Source organism: Manis pentadactyla, chromosome 4, assembly GCF_030020395.1.
Source record: "Manis pentadactyla isolate mManPen7 chromosome 4, mManPen7.hap1, whole genome shotgun sequence".
NCBI lineage: Eukaryota > Metazoa > Chordata > Mammalia > Pholidota > Manidae > Manis > Manis pentadactyla.
In genome coordinates, this window is record NC_080022.1 from 143,812,165 (window position 1) to 143,828,041 (window position 15,877).

A 15,877-nucleotide genomic window follows, 5' to 3' on the forward strand; every position below is an offset into this window, starting at 1 on the left:
AGGTAGACTAGAAAATACACCCTGCAAAAATAGACCTACCTCTTTTTACTGTTAAAGTGACTGTTAACTACTAAGCATGGTATTGTCTTCACGGCAAGTTGCTAGTGGATGGCCCTAGAAGAGATAATAGTATTATCCCTGGACTAAATCAGATTGGCTCTTAGGCTGTGGTGAGCTTGAGTTCTTGAATATTATTTTTAAGCCTTCATACATTTCCATTAGGTGACAAATTTTATTGGTTACTTACTTTTCATTAAAGCATGTATGCTTTCAAAAGTTCTTGTGATAAGTAGAAATAGCGTGTACTAAAATCACTGCTTCTCTAGATGAGGAAAACAAACAGCTAAATAATAGGAATTTAGAATAACACTGGAGTCCTTGCCCAGACAAATTCTGTTTCATGCTTTGAACCAGGAGATCCGCAGGCTTTTACTGTTGCTGAGAATAAAGGCTGGTGGTGCTATGGGAAATTAGGAAGAAAGAAGAAATGTCATGATTAGGACTGCACTGGTAGTTTTGACAAACTAACTTAACCTGAAGTTTTTAGTATTGGGTGTTACTTGAATAATTCCTTACTAGATAGTCCATACTGATTAAAATAAATTTTAACTTTATTTTGTTGAGAAGAACAAAAATAAATCGGAGTGTTTATGTTAATGTCGGATGATTGACAAAGCTTTTTTGTTTGCTCTTTTCAAATGTATTTAAAATCAAGAGAAACGCTTAAAGAAAACTCTCAACCCTCTCTAATCTGTAGGAGTTGAGGCTCTTACTGGCTGGAGGACCCTGTTGCTAGAATCTTTTGGGTTGAGAAAAAAGTGGATCATACATGTGTTAATACAAAGAGGAAATAAATGATCTTTAAATTGTGTTTTCATAAGAAAGGGGGCAGTTTAATGATGGGTATTGGAGATTTGTTATTGGAACATGGGTTTTCTGGGATTCCAGGCCTTATTTTTAATTTATGTTTTTAACCTTTCCTCCAGATCCCAAAAGGATAATCACTTACAATGAAGCCATGGATAGTCCAGATCAATGAAGAACCAGACTGCCTATTTGTAACTTTTCTGCAGCATTAGAGCCACCATTCATGGGGGACACAAGGCTTTTATGCTCCTAGATCTTCAACGCAGCAGAGGAACCATAAGTAGAATCACAGGATAATATATACAAATATATATATATACATATATATATATAGTTATTTAAAAAAAGGCAACTGAAAGTAATTAGACTTCTTAAGGAATCAAATTTATTTCAAGAGACTACACATGGTTATTTAATCTCCGGTACCGAATAGTTTTTTTATTTTTTTTTCTTCTTTTTTCTCTCGTTGTGTTTTTAAGTGTGAATGCAAGTGATTAATGAATACAGACTTATTAACAAGCGTGGTTCTAACGTTCCTGCTGTCATCAACTTGGGCAACAAATGACCCACTGGAAAGGCAGATCCACTCAAGAGATCTCTGTATCTTGTTCTGTGACTAAAGTGATACACTAATCACGGGAAACCCAGAATGATTCAACATTTTCCCCCATTCCTTCTTTGATCTTTAGTTGTATTTTGAGCCCTGCGAGAATGCTGGATAAATGCCTTGAAGTTTGCAGGGGGTATATATTTTTTTTAGCGATTATGATTTGCATGTCTTGCCAGGAGTTAAGCAGCCTCTGTGGGGTGTTGGGGAAATACTTCTTTTATTTTTTTGTGGGCTTGGGGATAGGGGAGGGCATTGAAGTTCTACAATTCTGGAATAGTTGGTGATGTAGTTCACTTGGCTTCGGTTACATATTGGACTTAAACAAGTCAAGAATCCATGTCATTTTAAAAAGTTACAGAACAAACAATTGGCTTTAGGTATTTAATATGGAAAAGTACTCCTGTGCCCATATTTTATGTAATTGTATAAGTGGGAGCAAAAATATATTCTGCTTTTCAACTGTAGGTGCTCCAGACTTGCTCTCTTGTCACTAACACTAAATGTGCTGTTTTCCTTGTTTTTCATCAAACATCTAAAGAGAAACTTCCGTACTTTTCTGAAATTCTCTTTTTAATTTCTCAGAAATAGCTAAAAGGGGAAGAAAAAATTCCATGAAAACTATAAAACTATTCATGTTTTTAGCAAGTTGAGGAGGTAACAAACCCTGCCTATAGAAGGTATGTTTTCATGCAAACTATACTTCTGAGCTTATTAGCTTCTAATTATATCTTAATAAGTATATTTTATTACTAGAGCAAAATGGGTTTTTTAAGGAAAATAATGTGAAATTCTGGAAATTTTCTTTTGGGCAGAGAAGAGCATTAGCCCTGTCTTATCATCACATTGCCATCCTGTTGCACTGCAGCTTGTATATAGCATGCTAAAATAAATTTTTGTGTGTGTGTGTGCAGAAACTAAGGGTCCAATTTAAGATTGGGTGATGTGTTAGTGGCATAAAAACAAGTTCTCTGGCCTGACATAGCATCACATCTCACACACACACAGAAATGAGTATATCCATGTGTGTCAAATACAGGTTAAAATAGCAGGGCATTTAATATAGAGAGATGTAGTCTTCTAATAAAAGTAGCCTGGATCCCCTGGGGTATTTGGGGGGAAAGTAACTACTTTTGTTCAACCCCTTTGCTTAAGAAATGTCCAGTTTTGAGCGACTGTAGTACGGATGAGTTTTTTTTATTTTGTTGGTTATATGAGGCTTTTAACAAGTAGTTTGTGAAAGAAGCTGTTGGATTCAACATAGAATAGAGAAAATATCTTTATAGTTTGAATTTCTGCCCTGCTTAGATTTTAAAAGTATAAGCATGGATTGCCAATTCCACTTGATGTAAACAACTTTTTATACATAATATATATATATATACATATATATATAATAACTTATTGTATCAGTCCAGGTTCAGAAACTTGTGGTAGGCCAGTTCCAGATAGTTTCATTTCACCTGTAAACTGTATCACTTTTACTGATATTGTAATTTTCAAATGTATAATATGTTTACAGATGTGCCCTGCATTTAGTCTGCCTTGTTCCTATTTTGATTTTTGTTGAGTCTCCTGCCTGCTTGCCAAAAGCTAGGATGCTTCAGGCCCATGTACAATTGAAAGCAGAGGCATCCTTGAGCTTTAAAGCATTGAACAAACTGGAAAATGCAACATACCACATAACTGAAGTGAAAGAAGTCTGTGTTTTTGTGTTTTTTTTAAATAAAAATTTTCAAAAAGTTAAAAAAAAAGATATATAAGGTTGATTAAAAGTATAAAAAGGCTCCAGTTTGTTTTATAGGTTTTAAAGTTCTGCTGTGTGTTCAATTGCCTTGTGTAACCACTTGTCGCCTTAGGGCCAGATCCCCTACCCACCCCACCTTGTTCCCCTCTCCTTTTTTTCAATGTCCATTTTGTTTGCCTGGAACTTAAAAGCTCTTCTGTCTCACAACTCACAAGAAACTTTCTGGGTTTGTGACACATAGAGGTTGAACAAATATGTATTTTAAAAGGGAGGGGGGAAAAACCAGCCCCCATCTGAATTGGGCTTTTTAATTTAGAAGCAACACTTACTTTAAAAGTATCTTTTAGGAAGCTGTTACTGGCTTTCCTTTTTCCCTTCCATATCCCTCAGGCCTCCATGTTGAGAGAAGCCAAAAACAGAATGTATTCCTTCTCTGTCCAAAGGTCTTTTGAGAGTCTCACTTCTAAATGAAACAATGCAACATTTCACTTTTATTTCTCCACTGAAATGTCCTTGATTGTATGGTTAGAGGTATATAGTTAGGAATGTCTCAACCTTCTGGGAACCCTAGTGCCCCATCATATTAACTGTCAGTATTCTTTGGGCATTGGGTTAATGGACTTAATTGCCTAGGTACAAGCAGGACTTTGGGACAAATCTCCTTTGTGCTGTTTGGTAACACTTAACTCTACTTGTTGAAGTCTTTCTCCTTAGGTCCTCACACAATTCCTTATAGAGCACTTATTAAAAAAATCTTAAGAGTTGATCTGTTTTCTGATTATTTTTGTGTAAGCTTCTAAACAAACTTCAGCTGTGATTGATTTAGCACATTTAAATTAACAATGTGTTACTATTGCGTATAAAGAATTTTCCTTCAACTCCGAGTATTAGTACTGTAGCATAAACCAAATACAGTCTAGAGGGGATTTTTAACATCCCTCCATTATAAGGACTGAAAAAGGTGTGTATTGTGTGTGTGTATTTGTTGAGGGTGTGTGTGAGGAAAAGAGGGAGATAATAAAAATTAGTAAGTGAATGTGTAAAACATTAGTATTCAGAGAATGAACTTGTATTTATTTTGTGCCATTTGTTTTCATTACACAATAAAGTCAGGTGGTTTTAATCCTTAAAAGGGTAGTAGTTGAAAAATGGCACTAAGAATGAAATCATGACCTATATTTTTAATAGCTATGAAGATACTAATTATGGGTGAAGATTTCTTTTTAAGTGTGTCTTGATTGTAGGCTTCTGTGTCACATACCACTCTTACAGATGTCTTGAATAATTTCCCTTCCCCACAAAAGACAGGGTGTATTTATCTTTCTCTTTGTTCACCCCTACTTTGCTGAACTGAAGTTAATTGCATAGCCTTTCCTCTGACCTTGGTAAAGAACTTTCACATAAAGTATTTACAGTATCTGTAGTTGGCCCTTCCTCCTCTACCTTCTAGGAGGAGATAGACGACTAAGAATTTGTTAACACGAGGTCTCCATTTTGAAATTTTGCCTTTCTCCTTAATCATCTGCTTGCCTAGCAATTACTCAGAATCTGCAAAAACTTTATAAAGGGAAAAAAAGTGCAGCATTGTTTTTCCACATAGTTTTTAGGGAAAATATGATGAACCTGTTATGAGTGTTGTCCACAATACAAAATGTTTTCTTAACAAAACATTACATAACAGCTGTTGTTTCATACTTGGTTGGTAGGCTTGTTGCTAACTCAAACAGAAGCATCTAATGGTTTATCTTTTGCTGTCAACTTATTTAAACACATAAAAGCCATTTAGTGTAAAATGGTCATGTACCAAATGGCCACAGGCAAGGAAATCTGGATTTTAAATTCCACTAGTCATTCAAGACTAAGATAAATTGATTTAAAGTGTCGCTTCCAAGGATTATGACTCTAATTATGCCACTGGGCCGTACAACACATGATCCCTCTATACCTATGCTGACTGCAAAACATACTGTAGTGGGACAGACAAATATGCACAGTAGTTATGATCGGGTCTGTTGGTGCCGCATAGCTGAGGTAGATTCTGAATAGGCAATGTCTTATCCTACTCATAACTGCTTGATTTTAAAAGGTAGGATTTGCTCATTTTTTTCCTCCTGAAGTATTGGTGTTTGTTTAAAGGGGAGGGGCAGAGGAGAGAAAAAGACTAGAATTAACAATAGCTGCTCTTAAGTTTGCAGAGATGCTTAGGTTATTGTTCTTGATACTGATAATATTTTTATTGTGATTCATCAACAGAGCACCAGAATTCTTTTATGGTGAGAAGGATGGGCTTCTGCTTTCAGTATCTTAAAATGTTTTTTTTATGTATACTTAAATCTGTTCAGATGTCTAAGGACCACCCTGGGTTGATTTAAAGAATAATGAATCATTGGCTCACTCAAAAGCACTGCTTTCTGGAGTTTTAAGTTGTTTCACACTGTTTTGCTACTCGAGAAGGGTTTTATGAATAAATAGTTTTAAGTTGTCTGCGTAATAGAACCATGAATGGTATGTTGCTTTTGCGTTACTGGGAGTGTCAAATAGCAGTTACAGGCTAGGAACCTATCGAACAGCCATCCTTACTTGGGATTGCTGATTCAGACTTCCCTATTACCCATAAAATTTTCATGTCCAGAGTTCTAAAGCCATTTTGTAATACTGCAGTGTCCCTTTTCTTACAGCCTTATTAAAATAGCTACAAACATTTTTCAGTGCAGTGTCCCTTTTCTACAGCCTTATTAAAAGTAGCTACATTTATTTTCCAGTTCAGTTTCACTTATATTGTATATCAAAGTTCTACCCTACAGACCAACAAACCAACATGAGGTACATCACATAGCTTTCCATAGACCCCTTTATCCTCAGGTGCTAAGTAAACAAAGGCTCCAAAAATGGATACTGCTTTAGTAATGTCTGCTTTATTAAAACTTCTTTTGCTAGATGTAAAGATTTGGTGTTCACAGAAATGGTTTTAATATGTAAATATGATACCCGTTTGTCTAATACTAGTCTGTTTCATTTATCCTCTAGAGGAGGCTCCCTTCATGATTGTGAATACATTTCATTAGGTATTGTTGCATTTTTTAGAGTAAAAATACAATTGTTTTCTGTCTTGGATTAATCCTGCTGCTGCTATGAGAAACTGAAAATCAAGAATGTGATGCACTTTTTCCATTACTATATACCATACCTTTATAGGTGGTTTGATACCTTTCCTGTAGCACAGCCACTAACAAAAGTGAATGAATCTTAAAATCGTTTTTGGGAGGGAATCATTACAAGTGGTATTGGCTTATGAAGGACAATAATCTAGGAAAATAATTCTCTTACACTTTTTGGCCTTAAAATGTCTTCTACTACTGAAAATCTTTTAAATCTTAATTTTGTTTTTATTCCCTCTCTGCCTCAAAAAGAGGAGTTGGGAAAAACGGTTAAAAGATGTATCATTGATTTGTTTCTGATCTGTCTTTTAGGAAGAAAACAATTGTCTACTATATAAGCTGGGGATTTATTTTTTGTTTGTATAGAGGAGAAATGCCCTGAGCAAGTCAGCTTTCATTTAATCAAGTCAATCAAAAATCCCAACTATTCTGCTTCTCTAGTATGTTTATACTTAGCAAAGATAAACTTCAGTAGGAATGATACTTAACAAGAGGAAGATTCATATCTCAAGAACATAGCCAAACTTGAAGGAGTTTGAACCCAAAATAATGGAGGGAAAAAATCACCAAATGGGGTAGAGGAATATGAGAAAGATGTCCAAAGTTACCTGGTTATTATATTTTGATGTTGCCAATATTGCAAAGCCAAATTTTTAATTTGCTTATTCGCTATATTTGTTGGCCAGAGATCTATTTTTATATCAATGTGCCTTGCATGTATACTTAAAAAAAAAAAATTGGAAAGGCCATGTAATAATGCCTGAGATAGTTGATGGTTCTTACCACCTCACTAATTTTTATGCAGTATATGATATGCTCATTCTATCGCCCAACTGGTGCTCTCTGTTTAAAGTTACAGATCTTGTCACAAACTGGAACTATTTTGTAAACTGGGGAAGTGATTTAATTTACTATTTTGTTGTTTTGGGGGGTTTTTTTTGTTTTGGGTTTTTGTTTTTTTGTTAAGTCTGTTAGTGGCTGTTCTGTAGTAGGAAATAGTAAAGGATTCTTCCCTATCCTTCCCCCCTCAGCACCTTCAAGTAATGTGATGACACCATTTTTTGTGTGCTTTGAAAAAATTTCAGCTTGCTGTCTCCTTTAGTGTTACAAAAAAGTGTTATAAAAAGCATTTTTGCAAAATCTAGGGAGATAATGTCTAAAAATGACAACTAAATTAAGATTATGACATTGATAATATTTTTTCAAAGGGTCAAAGTGTACAAATTAAATCTTAAATGTGCTGTAGTTTTATGTCATGGCTTTTAAGAAAAAAATGATACAGGTTATTAAGGTGCTTCAATTTGGAATTCTATGTGAGCTGTGATCCAAGTTACTGGCTCTTTCCAACTTTAAAATTTTTTATTGTTAAAGCACCTTGCTTAGAAAATTTTAAATATGTCTGCAACAATTGTCTCAAAATAATGAACTGTGCAATTCTTGTCATTAAAAAAAAAATCTGAACTCTCCCTAATGTGACTTGTTAGTTTCTCTGTATTTCCTGCCAGTGTAAATGTGAAAAGCTTTGCTTGCATTACGTTTTAGAAATGCATTTTGCACACTTGAATTTTGCCGAGGCTCCATGAGAAGGTTAGATCTAAGTAGATGAATAAAGCTATGCACATGTTTTGAAAGTTTAATTTGTGTGTCATTACCAAAAGTGACTTATCATTTTGCTGTTCTTAACTTTACTGTCTTTAGAAACATGGCTGAAAGTTACAGTTCTGGGCTAGCTCCTCTGGAACTAGAATAGAGGAAAACAGGCACCTGTTTTAATAAACTTAAGTTTAAATGAGAGCTTGACATATCTTCTAAATAAAGGGCTTTTCTTGAAACAGGACAGCTTTACAAACTGTTGAATGCTCTGACTTCCTCAGTGAAACTGGTTTATTTTGATCAAATAGAAATAGGAAGTAATTCAAACTGAAAGGAAGGACCTTTGCCCCATGGAGTTCTGTGATAATTTTATGTCTTAAACCTGATTTAATGGTAGGATAACCTTTTTACCTTTGTTGCTTTAGCATAAATTGGGTTTACTGAATGAATGATTGACTTGAAGTTAGAATCATTCACTTGTTCAAAAATCAAAGCACAGGTTGTTTAAAGATAATGTATGCCTTTAAAAAATTGCCCAAGCTGTTTAGAATAAGCCTAGGAATTGGGCAAATTTGGTTAATTGCTACAGTCTGCATGTACTAAATAGCTTTACTTGTATGTGTATTTGAAATACTATGTAGATGTCCTGGCCAGGTTTTGTCAAATCACCTTTTAAAAGATTGTTTTGTAATCTCTTCAGGACCTTTGTAGACAAGGCTAATAAGCCTAAGAAGATAATAATAATGGCACTTCTCCATGCTTCTAGATAAAAAATACTTCCATTTTATACCTTTTTCCTATGTGTAAAGAGGATTACTTCTCCTTCAAGTGTACTCTTGATAGGTGTGTTGACTTGCAAAACAACAAACCACATCTTCTGAAAGTGACAGTTAAGAACTAAGTATACTAGTCAAGACTAAATAGGTGGCCCATAATGCATGTCCATAACAGCATAAATGTGGGAGTGTGGCATCATCTTAGATGACTGTGGCTACTACTCAGCATCTGTCAGAAGTTGACTTGTGTTCAGTCTTTGAACTTATGGAAAAGCAAAGCAATTCCTGCGTCTTGTGTGCATAGCATTTAGGAACTGAGTTACCTCAATCTGGGGAAAAGGATAATTAGCACACTACTACTATGTTCAAGGATGTTTTTTCCTCTCTCTCCCAACTGAAATTTTTTCAGTGTTTGGTTAGCCCAGTCAAAAAGATAGGCCTTTTCTAGATAACAGAACAGTGGCCAGGAATTTACCCTGTTGCTAAGTGCATAGGTATTTGCCATAACTGTTTCTGATGTCATGGATTCTGAGGAAGTGTCAGTTACATGATGATCTTCCTTCATTAAAGATGTCTTCATGTTCAGTGTTTTAAAAATATATATTACAAACACTCTACATCCACACCCAGATTTACTTACTTTATCAGGAAAAAAAATTCAGAAATTTGTAGATCAAATTGAGACAATGAGTGTACATTGTTGAATAAAAAATGTTAAAGTTTCCTAAGTGTTTGTGTTACCATCTTTTGTGTGCTTTAAATTTTTTTTAAATGACAACTAAATTAAGATTATGACATTGATAATATTTTTTCAAAGGGTCAAGTGTACAAATAATTTAAATCTTAAATGTGCTGTAATTTTATGTCATGGCTTTTAAGAAAAAAACCATGCAGGTTATTAAGGTGCTTAGATGTTTATTGAAAAATCGAATGGGAGAGCAGCTATCCTGCCTTTTTGCAAGATATTGATCCTTAGGTTTTTCCAGCTGAAATAGGAAACCAAAATTGAACTACGCAATTAAGCAACTAAAGTAAGTTGCCAGGATTTGGGATTTATGTAGGAATATATGACAGTGCATATTTGAGAAACTTCTCAAGTTTAGCATTTGAGTTGGTCTCAAGGTGAAAAAAGATCAACATTATTAGAGTACAGAATAAGGAAAAAAGATGAAAAAACATTTACTGAAAGTGTCACTTTTAGTCACTATATATAGTCTGATATATTTGGGTTACGTGATTTAGTGGCCTTTGAGATAGGTAATTGTCCTTAGCTTGGTAAGTAACTTGCAAGGACACAAAAGGGAATTTGGTTTTTACTGAAACTTGTCTTGAAAAGTTAGGCACTTCAGTGTGATTTATATAAAGCATGGTAGTTAATTCAGTCTACAACTTTTTTTTTTAATGACATTTATTGTGGATTTTAGCTAACATTCGGAAGCAAGTCTGTGAGCAGAACATAAAATTCATTCTAGATTGCTTATTAGCAAGGTCTCATGCTTGAGTTGTTCTCTTACTTGGAGCTTTTAATCCACTACTGTTGAATGCGGCGAATTGATTGAATCTGGGAAGTCTGGGCATGAGAACCCCACTCTCTCCAGTGTTTATAGTCTCCTCCATGATGGTCACATTCCAAGATATACTGATACCCACGGTATCCAGGATACTGGTAACAAACCCAGCTAGAAAATCCAAAACATTGGATTATTTAAAACTATTTAGGAACCTTGTCATCATCCCCAAACCTGAGCCTTTCCTCAACACAATCGGTACAGAATGCTTTTAGGCTTAGAAAACAGTAGCCATCCTAAATGTGCCAGGCACAACTTGTGAGCATAATATGGCTAGAACTAGTTGAAAATTAGCCTTGATCATCAGAAAAGGTATGAGTAGTCAACATAAATGCCTCCACACAGGAATAAGGAATGACCTTATTAAGTGGTAGCTGGTACCAAGAACTTGAGGTTCAAAATTACTGATTACTGAAATGTGACAGCCATACCAATATGATGTACGTGTCTGAAATCTGACATGACCATTAATGTATTAATATTCACAAGGTTGACACCTGCAAGAGTTACTCTGAAATGTGCGCCAACCCTGTTTTTGCACTTACGCCCCACATGGTATCTTCATGGAACCAACTTCATTGTTGAACCAGCCCATGGCTTGCAAGGAGGGGTAGTCATCACAGATCTCCCACTGGCGTCCAATAAAGTTTCCTTTCTCAAAGATGGTAATCTTAGACTCCTTATGATTCTGTAATCAAATTTTTGAAGTTAAAAAATTAAAATTATTCAGTACCAGTGTTACGGCTGTCATCATCAATTACCATATTTTTTAAATTAAAAACACTTGTGGTCTACAGAGGGAAGTACATGGTCATTGAGTAAAAATATTTCAGCCAATGTGGAGATGTACAAGAAAAACATTACTCATAATCCTGCTTAATCCAATTTAATACCATAACATTGAAAATGTGCTAATAACTGATAGAGTACTTTAGAATAACTACAAACCAATGAAGAAAATAAAATGGAGCAACAAAAAAAAAACAGCCAACCAAGGGATTAATATGCACTAATATGGAACAAGTTCCCACAAATTAATAGGAAAAGTAATTAGCCCGTGTGTGTATGGTGTTGGAAATAAGCTAAAATCTAGTAGGGGATATGAATGCTACACAACATTAAGGCAGAGGCTAACCCATATGAAGTACAAAAACAGGCAAAACGTCCTGGTGGTAGGAAGTGGGGAGGAGCAATTGTTTATAGGGTGATAGAATTGTTCCATATCTGAATAGGGTGTTGGTTACTTGGGTGTACATATTTTTCAAAATTCATGAGAATATACACTTGGAATCTATGCATTTCACTATGTGTAAATTATACTTTACAGGGGAAAGCACCCAGATAGAGCAGTACTTTTTAGATCTAGAGCTGTTTAGGTTGCCTTCTCTACTACTTCAGTTTTGGTAGGAATTTAAGATCATTAACAACTAAAATGAGATCACATGCTAAGAGAGAATATTTGCAAAGGTTCTAGCCTAGCCTCTCCCAACAGAGGGATCATTTTCAGCACAGCCCTAAAGGTTATCATGTTTCTGCTTGAATTCTCCAAAGACTATAAAAGCATCCCAGTCCTGATGCGTAATTGAATAATGCTTAGTGTTAGAAACAAGAAAGTTATGAATCAAAGGTAAGACCCTGGAAGATGTGTATTTCTTCAGTCATCCCACTTATTGAAGGGTTACTTCAGCATTTCCCTGTTCCTAGATAAAATGTTACACAAGTTGAAATTTAATTGGCCAAGGATTAACTTTGTACTACATGGTGAGTGTTCTCACTAGTTACCCTTTTGCACTTTCGAAGATCTGAGTTCTTGAGTGTCCACTTCCTGCCACCCTTACTTTAGCTTAATGAAAGTACCATCTAATACAGAAAAACAAACAGAGCAGTGTTTTCTTTGCCTCTTTTCTGCCACATTTCAGCATACCTGATGAGAAGTAAACTGTCAGTCCATAACTATCCTCTCTTGCCCCACTCCCCACATGCACAGAAGTGAAAATTTCAGAGACTCACAGCTGAACAAATGGGGCGGAAGGACATGAGGCGCTCAATGTGGTAAGCATTACTCCCGCTCCAGGCATCCCAGCGAGGGTATTCTCCTCTCTCCAGGATAAATTGTTGCCCACAGAAGCTGGTATGCTCATAACCAATCCAGCTGTCAAAGACAAGTAGTGGTGTTTGTTCCTGGTGTTCAGATCCTACATGGCCTCATGGAGAAGGCATCTTTTTTTCTGAATGTTCATGGTAGGGTAAAATATCAAGCCAATTCTGATACAGGCATACAAAGCAATACATTTATCACAAGAGGTGGGGAATGAGTTGGCAGTGGCACTAAACGGAGGTTTGTAAATGTGGTATTTGTTTTGGGGTTAATCCACTGAAAGGGTCTACTTCCCTGGCTTTGGTAATGTGTATGAGCAAAGTCACTCTAAAGTTATATTTCCTGTCTCGCCAAAATACCTTATCCTCTACTTGGAGCTCCAGATTCGGGATCTAGGGACTGACTATTGTTTTGGCTGCAGCCAAACCTATTGGCTTCTTCCAAAGGATGAGTAGGCCACTGATGGATTACTCGTCTCATTTCCTTGTCACTTTGAGGGTTCTTTTACCTGCTATCGCATACATAACCTTATTTATTAAAACACCTCAAGTCAATTTTTTACAACCAGGTGTCAGGTACTCAAGACACCTCAAAATATTCAACTTTTATTTAAAAGGATTGAGAAGCTCAATTCTGGTGGCAAGCAACTGGTGGAAGCCTGTCTACACACAAAGCCGGTTCTGCCTACGCCAACACAGAGTCCTTTCCTTATGTATTTTCAGGCTGATGATAAAGGCCTTGGCTACCCTGCCAAGAGTCAGAATACAAAACAAGAGAGGAAGATCTCAACTGCCAAAGAGATTAACCATCAACAAGAAACTCCTGGAGACTAGGAACTAATGTGGCTCTTCTAGGGTTGAGTTCCTTTTCACACAGAGAAATAAGCTAGGAGTGTCTGTTCTGGGACGTGCAGGAGTTAGCTGTAAAGAGGCTGCAGCTTGACAGTTTCTCTTTTCTGTAGGCAAGAAAAGTCAAGGATCATATGGTGGTTCTGAAGGAATCCGAGCTAGCAGCCTATGGACTTCAGAAGCACAGATCGGACCACTGTTACTGCCCCGCCCCACAGTACGTATTTCTTTAATTGTCCACCAAATCTTGTAGCAAGCCACTAAGAACTTCATGTTCCTTCTAGTTTTGAGTTATTAAATTACAGATGTAGTGATTTTGTTCGAGATTACTTCAGTAACGAGGTCTTTCCCCCAGAAATGCCTAGAATCTGGGAGAACATTTTTCTTCCCTGATGCCCACCTTTATGGTCCTATGTCTAAAGGGACCAGAATTAAGGGGCCGACAGTTCTGCTGAGGTCTATACTCACGCTCCACATTCCACCCTGAGAGACCGGATGTTATCAAAACTGCGCTCAGAGATGTTTGGGCAGGAGCTGGTGAACTCCATCCTCTTGCCCTGGAAGTTCTCCTGGTCATAGATGGTTATCTGAAATGGGGTTGAATGGGAGAACAGAGTTAGAACATGGTACATTAGGAAGAACAGAGGCCCAGGTCAACAGCTTGTATCTGACCTTGTGGTTTCTGTCACTAGCTGTAGCACGAGGTGCCTGATGAGGTCTCTTCCAGTGTAAACAGGGTAAGAAGGGTTTCAACTAATATCACCAATTGGTGGTATTCACATGCCTGGGCTAGGGATGAGGTGTGGGGGATGGGTGTAGGATAGGAATGGTCTGCCAGGGACAATAGCTGAAGTAAACAGATCAGGACCCTCATTCCACTTTGCTCCCTGCCTAAGTGTAGCCAAGAGGCCAGGATTCTGGGAGTGCCAGGGGCTCCCTGTGGATTATTTCTTAGCTTCTCCAGCCATACCTGCTACAGGAACCCAAGGTATAAAGGGAGAGTTGTGATTAAACACTCATACCTTGAACTAGAACTTGGCTCTTAACCTGGCTAGAGGGCAATTCCCAAAGCTGTAAACTGGCTTCAGAGTTGCAGTAAAGAGGGTACAGGCATGGGGGGAACGGTGAAAAGTCCAGGGATCAGCCATTTCAGTCAATGGGTACAACCAGCCTTAGGTTGGGAGTCAGGAGACCTGGGTCCTAACGCCTATTTGGGGTCTGGGGGAAACCTCTCTTCATTTCCGGGGCCTTGGTTTCCACGTGGCATAATCCCTCTGGGCTGCTCTGTTTCCTGATGAGTTTAGCAGTGTGTAGGAGTGTTGCACCAGAAAACTAGGTATCATCTCCCACCCAACATGGGCTTCCAGGGCTTCTGTCCAAACAGGGCTTCCTGAGAGGTCTGCCCTGAGACAGCACCTGGACACCCCTACGGACGGGTATTTGGTCACTGTCCTGTGGACAAGCACGGCCCTGGTGCCTGCTCTGTGGTGGCACCTCACCCCTGCCTGTTGGATTCCTCGATTTCCCATGTGGTGGGAGTAGGCTTACCTTCCACGGCCCCACGGACCCCGGCATGGGGTTGGTTTGAGCCATCTTGGTGGGTGGAAGGGTTTCTGAAAGACAGAACACACCAATGACATGGCCTCCACAGTGGGGGATGTGGTGACAGAGCACAGGGAAAGTAAAGGAAGCTCAAAGTCCAATAGACTGGGGTTGGGATCCTGGCTCTGCCCACACTAGCTGATCTGTGTTCCTGTTGAAATACCCTGGGTGAACATCTCAGTGACAGGGCCTGGTTCTCCTGAGCGAATGAGGTAGCACCATACCAAGCCCATTGTGGGGCACTGGGTATTGGGATGGAGGGCAGGCAGCATTGAAAAAGACTTACTGAAGGAAAATGAGGAAGAAAAGAGGATGGTGATGGCTAACATTAACAATGGCTCACTCTCTGCCAGACTTTGTTCTAAATGCTTCACATGCATTATTAATATGTTCAGTCTTTACAACAAGCCTATGAAGTAAGTACTGTTATTATTCCCCTTTTACAGATGAGGATATGGAGGCTCATTAGAGGTTAGGTAGAGAGAAAAGATGGTAGGAAGAGTAAAAGAACAAAGGAAAGGAGGGAGGGATGGAAGAAAAAAGCCTGTTGTGTATGAGGTTTCTTGACTCAGAGCAGCCATTCACGGCCTTCCCTCTGGCAATATTGGGCCCAGGGACGGGTACAATGTACACTTGTGATACATCTTTCCATTCTAAACCTCTGGATATGCATTTCCCAGCTCCTGCCCGCTTCCTTCTGCCTATGCCCAGGAGCCTGCTCATTTCTTGGGCCCCCATGGACCTTCCCAGCCTTGACTGCTAGGACACTGTCTGTTGCCATATAAATGACTCTTGGGGTAGCAAGACAAGGCCACCTCCCCCCAGAGCTTCCCACTCTTCTCCAGCCATCTGAGGAGGCTCTGACCATAATGCAGGAAACCGGGCCCCCTCCTGGACATGTCTCTGCAGGAGGAGGAGAGGGAGGGCACGCGCTGGCCTTACCCAGCTCCTGCTGCACAGTCTGGGTCTCCATCTGGTGCCACCGCCTCTGTGGCCCTGCTCTTTATAGCCCT

General features: G+C 38.2%; 2 protein-coding genes across 2 annotated transcripts in view; one reads left to right on the plus strand and one right to left on the minus strand.

Moving 5' to 3' along the window:
• Window positions 1–9,471, plus strand: part of NUFIP2 (nuclear FMR1 interacting protein 2) — a 29,163-nt gene extending 19,692 nt beyond the window's left edge. The window contains exon 4 of the mRNA XM_036889850.2: window positions 987–9,471. Within this exon, the coding sequence (XP_036745745.1) occupies window positions 987–1,039 (53 nt within the window). The 3' untranslated portion in view covers window positions 1,040–9,471. The remainder of the gene's footprint in view (window positions 1–986) is intronic.
• Window positions 9,472–9,643: 172 nt separating this feature from the next.
• On the minus strand, window positions 9,644–15,876 carry CRYBA1 (crystallin beta A1). Its single transcript, XM_036889852.2, has 6 exons — window positions 15,807–15,876; window positions 14,811–14,875; window positions 13,731–13,849; window positions 12,327–12,468; window positions 10,862–11,004; window positions 9,644–10,427 (listed from the first exon to the last, which is right to left on the minus strand). Exons 1-6 carry the CDS (start codon window positions 15,835–15,837, stop codon window positions 10,280–10,282), a joined length of 648 nt encoding a protein of 215 aa, XP_036745747.2. The 5' UTR covers window positions 15,838–15,876; the 3' UTR covers window positions 9,644–10,279.
• Between the last annotated feature and the right edge of the window lies 1 nt (window position 15,877).

Excerpts from the sequence above, each read along its gene's own strand:
- CRYBA1 (XM_036889852.2), bottom strand. The coding sequence starts at position 15,837 with ATGGAGACCCAGACTGTGCAGCAGGAGCTGG. Across the intron at positions 13,850-14,810 it reads GGTCCGTGGGGCCGTGGAAG|ATAACCATCTATGACCAGGA; the intron begins GTAAGCCTACTC and ends ACCCCATTTCAG. Across the intron at positions 12,469-13,730 it reads CTCAGGGTGGAATGTGGAGC|CTGGATTGGTTATGAGCATA; the intron begins GTGAGTATAGAC and ends TGTCTTTGACAG.